General features: G+C 53.5%; 1 protein-coding gene, 1 non-coding gene and 1 pseudogene across 2 annotated transcripts; 1 reads left to right on the top strand and 2 right to left on the bottom strand.

The window, feature by feature from the left end:
- The first annotated feature begins 228 nt into the window (after window positions 1-228).
- Window positions 229-5,236, top strand: LOC117844199 (L-type lectin-domain containing receptor kinase IX.1-like; annotated as a pseudogene).
- Window positions 5,237-5,854: 618 nt separating this feature from the next.
- On the bottom strand, window positions 5,855-5,926 carry TRNAD-GUC (transfer RNA aspartic acid (anticodon GUC)). The gene has a single exon. It is a non-coding gene; the product is annotated as a tRNA-Asp (tRNA).
- Window positions 5,927-8,659: 2,733 nt separating this feature from the next.
- On the bottom strand, window positions 8,660-10,572 carry LOC117845251 (delta(8)-fatty-acid desaturase 2). Its single transcript, XM_034726215.2, has one exon. It carries the CDS (start codon window positions 10,490-10,492, stop codon window positions 9,104-9,106), a length of 1,389 nt encoding a protein of 462 aa, XP_034582106.1. The 5' UTR covers window positions 10,493-10,572; the 3' UTR covers window positions 8,660-9,103.
- Between the last annotated feature and the right edge of the window lie 228 nt (window positions 10,573-10,800).

The raw sequence follows: 10,800 nt of genomic DNA, 5'->3' as shown, positions 1-10,800 counted from the left end.
GCTGCCACGAGGCTATCTCCCCTTTCGCCTCACGTCTCTTCTGTTTTCTCACTTTCGTTCAGCTTCAACTTTTCCAAGAACACAAGGGACCTGGCAGCACTCTGTCATAAACCAGCAAAGCGCTAAACACCTAGCAAAGAACATACAGCGATAATTTCTTAATAAACACAACCGGAGACTTTTTTTTTTATAAAAATGAACACGACTGCAGACTTTGAGCCTCATCAAGCCACAGAGATGCTAACAAAAGGCAAAGCTACTAGCCAGTAGCCATCATCCAGGTCCAAATGCCATGGGGTGTGTTCCACTGGATCTTTCCATCCTCCATAAAACATTCTTCAATTCCCAAACCGCCAACAATGGCTACCGCGAGCTCTCTCCCCTTTCACCTCATGTTCCTCCATCTTTGCTGTTTCTTCATCCTGTGCATGGACGTCCCTTCTGCTTCATCACTTTCATTCAGCTTCAACTTTTCCGAGACCACAAGGGACCCTTGCAACGACGAACTTGTGTGCGAGGGCGATTCGATCTTCTCAAACTCCACAATCGAGCTGACAAGAAGAATTCATGTAGCGAACAGCTATGATGGGCAAGGCCGGGTGTGGTACGGGACTCCGGTGCCATTGTGGAATCCCGTCACCGGTGAGGTAGCAAGCTTCATCACCGCCTTCTCCTTTAAGATCACGCTGGCTGCGAATAGCACCAAATGGGCTGACGGGATGGCCACTTCCTCGCGCATTACTACTCGAACAACAGCGTCCTGGCACCGGGGTCGGGGGCGGCCACCTCGGCCTCTTCACCTTCAACAACCACTTCAACGCGACAGGTGATGGTCGGGTCGTTGCCGTAGAGTTGGACACGTTCCTTAATGTAGGGTGGGACACCAGCGACCAGCACGTCGGCGTCGACGTCAACTCTCTCAAGTCGGAGGCGTCCACGGACACGGCCTCGCCGGGATTCAAGAACCGGACACCCGATTCCGCCATGACCGCCACGGTCCACTACGACAACTGGACCAAGTTGTTTGCCGTCGTCGATCTCCAAATCGACGCCACCTTGTACCATGTCAACACGACCGTTGACCTTAAACGGAACCTGCCGGACACGGTGGCCGCTGGCTTCTCTGCGTCGACCGGCTACGGCAACGAGCTGCACCAGCTACTGTCATGGTCCTTCAACTCGACGCTTGAGAATACCGTGGAAGAACCTTCGACCAAGTCGCTACTCATCAAGGTACTTGTCCCTACACTCGTTGTGTTGGCCTCGGCGATTGTGGGTATCCTTCTATGGTTTTGCCAGAAACTAAGAAGGATGGGCCAGCCAAAAGCCGCGGCAGCAAGTCACAGTGACGCCGAAGTGTTATACTGTGATGAGGCTGAGTTTGAGAAAGGGCTAGCGGGGCCAAGGCGGTATCTCTACCGTGAGCTTACGACCGCAACAGGCGACTTCGCAGAGGAGAATCTCCTTGGGCGAGGAGGTTTCGGAAGCGTGTACAAGGGACACGTCATGACAAGCTTCGACGAGGGCCAGGATGTAGCCATCAAGAAGTTCTCCTTGGAGTCATCTCAGGGGAGGAAAGAGTTTGAGGCTGAGGTGATGATCATAAGCCGGTTGAGGCACCGCAACCTCGTGCAGCTGTTGGGCTGGCGCGACAGCCCCAAAGGGCTCTTTCTCGTCTACGAGCTCGTGCCACAAGGAAGTCTAGACAAACACATCCATAACAACCAGAGGAGGTTAACTTGGCATGAGAGGTAAGGTTCACCACCTGATCTGGTTTCCTTTGAACATTTCCTCTGCTCCGAATTACTTCGTTTTATTTAATCTGCCTTTCATACTATGTATCTCCCTTTCAACATGTTTTATTTAAAGATTTGTTGACTTCTCTAAAAAAACTACACGTACCTTTCTTTTTCTTTTCTTTTTTTTAACGAACCGTATAAGATAGTGCATGTTTCATTGATATAGCAGAAAAATACAAGACTACGGCCTTAGGAGGCCATAACCAGGAAAAGAAAAGAAAAGAAAAGAAAAATAAAAAAGACTCGTCCGGTTGAATTAGGATATCAACGCAGGTAACCATTCAATTCAACCGCCACACCCAACCGGTGGGATGTCAATGCGGCCTCACCACTCCACTCGCCACGGTAACAGAACCGAAGCCTTTAGTACTGCACCCACCAACTTTCATGCTCATGTATTCACCGAAACCTCCGGCGTGGCCATGCGTCAACAGGGAACCGAAAGAGAAGACTACATTGCACCGAGAAGGCCACCGCCATGCAGGATCCTCCATTGTAGTGCCGCTGCAACACCACACTCCACCTGATAAAGTGATACCACCGAATCCGGACCTCTCGCAGGCTGCCACTCAGTCGCCACCGCAATAATACAATGCAAGGGGGCCTCACCACATCCGCTGTTGGACTCCACCTTGCTCTCATCACCTCGATGAAAAACACTGTGCGTGGGAGCCTCGCCACGCCCGCCACAGTACTCCTCGTCACGGATCCGCTTTTTTGTTACCGTCATAGTAGTGAGCAATGTTGCCCCACTCTACAAGATCTCCATCGATCAACCTGGCCGCCGCCGCAGGTCGACATCGCCTCGTTGCTTCACCCGCGCAAAAACCTCCACCGCCATGTTAGCAAGCCAAAGAAGTCGCTTGCGCTGTTTTACGACGATATACCGCACCAGGTAGTCCAGCAAAGTTGAGCTACCCACCACGATCCGCTGCAAGCCTAGCTATACCACGATGCCATTACCGCAAGCGCCATCCTCCGACGCCGTCCCGTGCCATACTGACCGTTGCCGAGCAATGCCAGTCGCCGCGGTCCGTTGCAAGCAGCCAAAAAACCAACACCCATGCAACAACCCCTGGCCGCCACCATAACTGCAATCGCCTTCACGTGACCTCGGCAACACCCGTTCAATTGCCACGCGGTGGAATTGCCGCCACCAGCTGCAGCCGCCCATGACCAATGGACCAGCAATGCCATAAACCGAGATGGGTCTCTATAGACGACGCCTCCAGGGAGGGCACGACGCCAATGGCACCGCCGTTGCTCGTCCAAGATCTGGACAGGGTTTTCACCTTGAGGACCCCGTGCAGCAGGGTTGTGTCTTAGACATGATGCCCCCCATGGGGAGAACGACGCCCTAGGCCGCCGCCGTCATCTCGACTAGCAAGATGCCGACGAGAGCTTTCGCCCGAAGCATCCCAACCCCCGCAACACGCTCATGGTTTAGCACTCCTGGACCACAGTCACTGCAGCCCATCTGAGGCGGTGTTGTCGCCGCTCCTCCACGTACCACGCTGCCATACCTCCACCTCCACTCGTTTTCCGCTGCGCCTCCACGCACCCCGCCGCCGTACGCCACTCCTTGCATGCGGCCACCGCCGCATCACCTCACCATCACGCGTCGTCGGGCGTCTCCTCGGGGTGTCGCCATCTTATTCGTGCGTCACCGCGCGCAGCCTCCTCCACGCCGCGCAATCCCTCATCAGCGCCCAGCCGCCTCCCTCTCCTGTCACTACCTCCGGAACTCCTCAGCTGAGGAGAAGGTGGCCCGCCCACGCCTTCAACACCACCTCAGTGCCACCATTGCGCCCTTGCGCCAGGCATCCCTACCATGCCTCCATGGCATTACTGACACGCCTTGCGCAGACCACTCCCGCCCGCGACACCACGCCGCCACCGTTGAGGATACACCTTCATCCACTACCGACGCCTCCACCGCGTTGGGACACACGGGGCCGCATCTGCCACGGCCAGCTCTCCACTTGCCCCTGTCCGGGCTGGCACCGCGCGGTATGTCATGCCCCCACTGGCTGTCGCCCTCCTCACACGCCGTCGAAACGTCGCCAGCAACCGCTGCCACTGCCTCGGGTCGCTTTGATCGCCCAGCCGCCGGATCCGGCCGGCACCGGGCTGGATCTGTGGCCGGTGCTCGAGGGCGGTCCTCCTCCTCGGTCGGCACGCTATGGAGCGTGTGGATCCACGTGGCCGCGGGGTGCGGGAGTGGCCACCGAAGAACTCGCGCTGGTCGACGTTGACACAGGGCACGGCACGCCGGAGGTGCCTCCACCGCCGCAACAGCGCGCTCGACTGCACCACTAGGACTCCTCCTCACGCCCAATCGTTGCTGGCCGCCGCCGTTGACCCTCGGGGGCTTGGCGGCCGCGCTCAACCACATCCGCTGGGGGAAGGGGAAGGGGCCCTGCTGCCCTCATCGCGAGCCACACGGTTTCCAGCGACCCGCTCAGGCGGCGGTGCGGCCGGGGCAGTTGTCAGTGGAGGGGCGGCGGCGAGGTGTCGGTGGTCGCCCGAGTCGCCCGCGCGGGGGCGATGCGAGCGCTTAGGAAAAAAAAAAGAAGTCCTACTTAAGACAAGTTTGCATGTACCTTTCCAGCCACTTGTTGGTAGACCAAAACATTTAGCTCTTCTGAATCATCTGCTTGTTAATGATCTGTGGTCTAATTTCTAAATCTCTCATCTCAAATACTCCCACCATTCATTTTTTGTCATTTTTAATAGGTACAATATCATTTTGGGGTTGGCGTCAGCGCTGCGCTACATGCACCTGGAATGGGAGCAATGCGTCGTGCACGGCGACATCAAGCCGAGCAACATCATGCTCGACTCGTCCTACAATACCAAGCTGGAGACTTGGGGGCTTGGGGCTCGCGCGGCTCGTCGACCACGGCACCGGTCCGCGAACCACGCAGCTTGTCAAAGGCACCGTGGGATACATCGACCCGGAGTTCATCTACACTAACCGCCGGAGCGCCGAGTCGGACGTCTACAGCTTCGGCATCGTCCTGCTCGAGATCGTCTCCGGCCGGCGTCCCCTTGACAGGTGGGACCCGTCCTTCGAGCTTCCCAGGTGGGTGCGGAGCCTCTACAGCCAGGGCGCCACGCTCGACGCGGCGGACGCGCGGCTGCGGCCATGCGACGACGACGCCGGCGAGCGGCGCCAGATGGAGCGCGCCCTGGTGGTGGGGCTCTGGTGCGCGCAGCACGACCCGGCGGGGCGCCCCTCCATCGCGCAGGCCATGCACACGCTGCAGTCGGAGGACGCGACGGCCCTGCCCAAGCTCGCGGCGCACATGTACAGGGCGGCTGAGGCGGCACCGGCGGGCTTCGACGTGGCCGAGAGCGGCGGCTTCGTGAGCTCCTTGTCCCGCGGCGGCGGCGGCTCTCCGGCGACCGACAGAATGACACCCTCGTCGGAATAGCTTGCCAAATCACGTTATAATGATATATCCGGGACATGTTTGTCTGCATATTTTCCGTTTTGCCTTTAGCTGCTAATTTGTCAGCAGTGTGGATGCACTTGAAGAGAGGTTTAGTACTAGTAACGAAACATCTCGTGTGAAACGTTTTTACAATCATGCATGTATTTGATTGTTGGATTATTCTTCAGCCACTACCCAAATGATTTCCTCTTGAGTTCTACATCGCTTATAAAAAATAGTTTCCTACACAAAACAATGCTCTTAAAGTAACCGTACATATGCTCAGCATGTTTATCTATCAAGGAGATAAAAGTTGCCTGTAACATTCTAATGGTAAGCCGAATTGGACTGGTATTAGAAAATCTAGAGATAAAATTCATGGCCGGTTGGATGGTTTGTGCAACAAAAAAACGTGACCACGGTAGCTAGCTAGCCAGCCAGGCGCCGGAGCGGGTCGGACTATAAACCCCGTCGGCGTCGGAGTTTCCAAATAAAAAGGTCTTATAGTTGGCTCATGTCTCAAAGCGGCCCAAGACAGCCCAATGGATATGCAGAGCCGAAAAAAGGCCCGGTGAGCTTCACAGTTTGCCAGGCCCATGAGCTTCAAAAATAAAAAAACGCCGTTGCCGGGGATCGAACCCGGGTCACCCGCGTGACAGGCGGGAATACTCACCACTATACTACAACGACCTCGTTGCATTCCATTTTCACTAAATTTGTGATAAACCGTCGCATGTGTATCAACAAGTACCAAATCCTCAAATTAAAATGATTAATAGGACTGTTTCATAGCTTAAGTTGGTTTGCCATTAGATACTAGTAGACGGAAAATAAGTAAGAACAATACCAGGCAACAGCTCTTGGGCATGGACAGGACTGTTGCATCACATATTCGCATACCTCACCCTAAGCAGGAAAGTTCGGTTAGGATTTCCTTGTACCATGACTCGAAACCGTAGCAAATTCGATTCTGATGGTTAGAGAGGGAAAGACGCACGCTGCATGCATGTTATTGTTCACTGATGCCGATCTGAGGCTGAGTATCTGTTTATCAGAGCTCTATTGAATTTCAATGAAACATGAAACTAGGATCGATCCATGGAGTCATAGCACACGAAAACAAATATAAACTGTACCTTATGCATCTACACACACTATATCTAGATATATAATAATATCTATACATAAAAAAACCAAAACAACCTACAATTTAGAAAAACGACCTACAATTTGGAACAAAGGGAGTACCAATTCTACAGTGAGTGAGTGAGCTCTCTACGGCCGCTTCATTGAATTTCTTTTTGTAGAATTGTAGTCGACGAAATTGAGTTAACAAGAAGATGAAGATGACCTGCAGAGAGACCAGACACTCGAGGCAAGTTGGCAATGATACGATGATTTTATCAATTATGTGCAAGTAGAATTAGGGCGCACAACATTTGGGAAACCAGAATTAGGGCGCCGGCCAGCTCCGGCTCCTCCTAACACGGTCATTGTAGCGTCGTGGAGTCAGAGCCAAAGGAACCACAATTTGCAGTTCCATCAGCTCCTCCTTGATCTATGAGAGGGAGGGAGATGAGAGAAAAGAAGCTCTTGTGAATAATAGTTGCGTTTCAGGACGTGAACGGTTCAGACGGAGCCGAGGTTGCAAAGAGCTCCACCAAACTGCCCCAGCGCGTCACGAGCCGAGTCACCTGGGAATCTTGCAAGTACAGCCACTGCCTCGTTGGGGGCAGAGGATAGGATGCCCTCTGCCTGCTCCATGGGCACGAGCAAAAAGACGAAAGATTCTTGCAAAGAATAGGAGGGGAGCAAGTGGACGTGATCGCCCCAAGATTGGTCTCAAGCTCGAGGCATCCTCCGGCGAAGATATTTTGGGCATCCGGGGGCACGGCGTAGAATAATGTATGGGAATGGATCCCTCTTCGCAGCCGCAGACTTCATGCGGACAGGCATCGGCAAACGGCAGTGGGGATGCTCTTGGGAAGCTGCACGATTTGCACGAATCAGCACGATCCTCGTGGCCGGCTTCAACTTGCTATCCATGGTATCGACGCAAAACAATGGGAGTAACTTGTTCACACTAAGAATATTGTAATGGTTTAGGTTTAAGATGTATGCCATGTTATGGTATATGCTAACAACCCATTTTGTTGTTTGTGTAACAAAAAAAAAAGAATGCAGATGTCACTGTTGCCACATGCCACCTATTGGATTTTTTACTTCCATAGAAGAGCCGACATGGTATCCATCATATCACCATCTGATGAACATAAACATGCATTCCCCTTCATGCATTCCCCCCTTCCCCTCATCAGGTTAAGCATTGGCCACTACCATTCCAGTCCAAGCAGATCTTCCATTTCTTAGCTCGCGTGTTAGGGCGCAGTGTTCTCCACGCAATTCTGAAAGATGTTCACAGTTTTGTTCATGTGAAGATCCTCCTCCAATACATCAAGATGGCTACTACTCCCTCCCATCTCTCGGTCTCTCGGACACAAGGGGTGTTTGTTTCTTTAATCTCTCATAAAATTCCTAACACATCAAATGTTTAGATACTAATTAGAAGTATTAAACATAGACTAATTATAAAACCAATTGCACAGATGGAGACTAATTTGCGAGATGAATCTATTAAGCCTAATTAATCCATGATTTGACAATGTGATGCTACAGTAAACATGTACTAATGATGGATTAATTAGGCTTAATAGATTCAACGAATTAGCCTCCATCTGTGTAATTAGTTTTATAATTAACTCATGTTTAGTCATCCTAATTAGTCTCCGAATATTCGATGTGACATGAATTTTAGTCCAGTCCGGACTAAAGATCCAAACACCCCACCATAATGCATGGCTGTCTGGCAAAGGACTAATTTAGCTTGACAGCAAGACATGGGCCCCCGGCGTACATGTCAGACAGCTATTTCTGTTACACAAAGGACAGGGGGCCACGAGCACGCCGGGACATCTCACATGTGCCGCAGCTCTGAACCACAATTGTATTGAAGAATCAAACGGACAGACGGGATGGTCCAAGATCCAGAAACCCAGGGGGCCTACCCTACCCCAGAAACCGGACAAGAACACAAGGGAAACCAGCAATGCAGTGCAAGCTGGTCCGGACACAGGACAGGTACATGCTGAAGAAGCACGATGCAGGTTGCCAGGCAATGGTAGATCTGTAGATCATGTCCAGGGTTATGTCTAATGGAAGCCACGATAGCAGTGGCTGGAAATGCTGAAACTATAGTGGTTGGTTTATGCATATATAGAAAAATCAAGGGGTTATATTCTGGCAATAAGCACTCAACAAATCTTCAGAAAGAGTGGAATTACAATCAGTTACTTCAGACTGCCATCAAATGGAGTACAAAGAAACCATAACATCGACCAATAAAAACCAGAACAAAGCAGAACATGGAAACTGATGCAGGAATATTGATAAATTGATTGTTGCCACATACATACTAGTTTCAAGCTGCCATAGCAACCAAAAATACAGGAGTACCAACAATTTTACCAGCTGTTCAATAAGCTTACAGATTCAGGAACATAACCATCCACATCTTTGACAGTGCAAGCAAAAGAATGGACATCATCTTAAACAGAGCTTCATAATTTAATGCAAGGATCATAATATAGTTACCATGATAGGGAGAACAGAACAACTGGTGAACAACGAGACAATTGAAGGATGAACTCACCCTTCAACTGGATAGACAGCCACTGGTCAACACGAAAATTCCAACCCGACTCCAGCGGGTAATGATCAATCTCTCTAAAGAACTGAGAAGATATCAGATAATTGCAAGCATACAAGGGTCACACCACCAGTTGCCTCAAACTCCAATCCTTCTCCCACTTATCCATGGGTGTTTAAAGCCTCCCAGACCAAATTCTTGGGCGCAGCACCACTTGCAGCGTTCCTAGCCTGCAATGCAGCAGCCCTCAGTGTCTTCCATGTAAGCACATTTGCGTCCCAGAATGAGGCTGCAGAGTAAGTCAGCCCGTGCTTCTTGCAAAGATCACGTACGTAGGGCGCGACCTTCCTAAGGTGGCACCGAGGTAGGCGGGGAAACAGATGGTGCTCAATCTGGAATTGTAGACCGCCGTGGAACCAATCCATCCACGGGGAGCACAAGATGTCAAGCGTGCCCGCTGTCTGCTTCTCAAACCAGTCATTCCCCTTTGGCGGTCCGACATACACCTCTGAGGAGAAGTGGTTCAGGCAGAATTGGACGTGCTGAATTCCGCAAATTGTGAAGCTGGAAAGCACGAACGCCACCCTCTCCCACCAATTGGGAAGGCAAGACACCAGCAACGGGTACCAAGCCCAGAATGCGGCAACCCCGGCGATCTCCAGAAGCCTCTGGGGCACCCTCTTCTCAGTCAGAACGAAGAGAGCGGACTGGGTGAGAAGATTTATCCTGGCGACGCACATGACCGGGTAGAAGGTCCAGTGCTGGTAGCTGATGAAGAATTTGGAGGCTGCGTCGAAGGCCAGGGTGCGGCGGTAGAAGTAGGACCAGATGTTGCCGAAGAGCTTGGGGGAGACCGCGAAGAGGGGCATGTGCTGGAGGTCCGGGTCGTGGTCGAGGCTGTTGCAGGCGATGTGGTGCGTGTTGTGGTTGCATTTCCACCAGGCGATGCTGAGGCCGGTGAGGCAGTTGCCGGAGAGCACCTGGACGACGCGGTCGAGGAGCGGGTGGCCCGTGATGCGGTGGTGGCCCGAGTCGTGGCCCATCCAGCCCGACTGGATCCAGATGAAGCCGATGAGGCCGCCGGCGAGGAGGTGCGCGCAGGCGCTGGCGCAGGCGAGGACGAGGTAGAGCGCGGCGCAGAAGAGGGTCGCCATGAGGAGGAGCTGGACCTTTGGGGTGGGGCCGACGCGCTCGAAGAGGCCCGCGGAGGAGAGCTGCGCGAGGAGGCGGCGGTAGTCGGCGGAGGCAGGGGAGACGGTGTAGTCGGAGAGGCGGCCGACGAAGAAGCGGCGGAGGAGCGGGCGCGCGGAGGGCGGGTGGTAGGCGGCGAAGGCGTCGGTGGCGTCCTGGCCGGCGAGGGTGATGAGCGGGAGGTCCCCGCCCGGGTGGTGGGGCAGCCAGGGCGTGACGTCGTAGACGTCGCCGGAGATGGAGATCCAGAGGTCGTCGGGGGACGCGTGCGCGCGGAGCTCCTTGGAGGAGATCATGCGCACGTCGTCGGCGCCGGCGGCGTCCCCGGGGGCCGGCATTGCGTCGGCGGAGGGCGGCATTGCGCGGCCGTGGCCCGGATGGGCCGTCGGTGGCGTGGATTTGGGATGGGGGGAGGAGGAGAGGCGGGGAGGGAGGGAGGGAGGAGATCGGATCTTCCCTTCTTAAGGTGGGGTGTGAAGAAAAAAGGAATATCCGTGCGTGCGCGTGAAGCGGTGAAGGTTGTCTTTTCGCTGTTTGATGGGCTGTTTTGGTGGTGGAAGAAGCTCTTTCCCAACACACAGCACACAGCGCACTGGATAAGCCATATGTCGTACAGCACACTACGACCCATCTACACTGCAGGGATGGCAATCGCGCGGGCCTGAAC

The sequence above is a fragment of the Setaria viridis genome, chromosome 2 (genome assembly GCF_005286985.2).
Source record: "Setaria viridis chromosome 2, Setaria_viridis_v4.0, whole genome shotgun sequence".
In the NCBI taxonomy this organism is placed as follows: Eukaryota; Viridiplantae; Streptophyta; class Magnoliopsida; order Poales; family Poaceae; genus Setaria; species Setaria viridis.
Note: the sequence above shows the minus strand (reverse complement) of the source record. Positions and strands in the feature narration are given on the sequence as shown.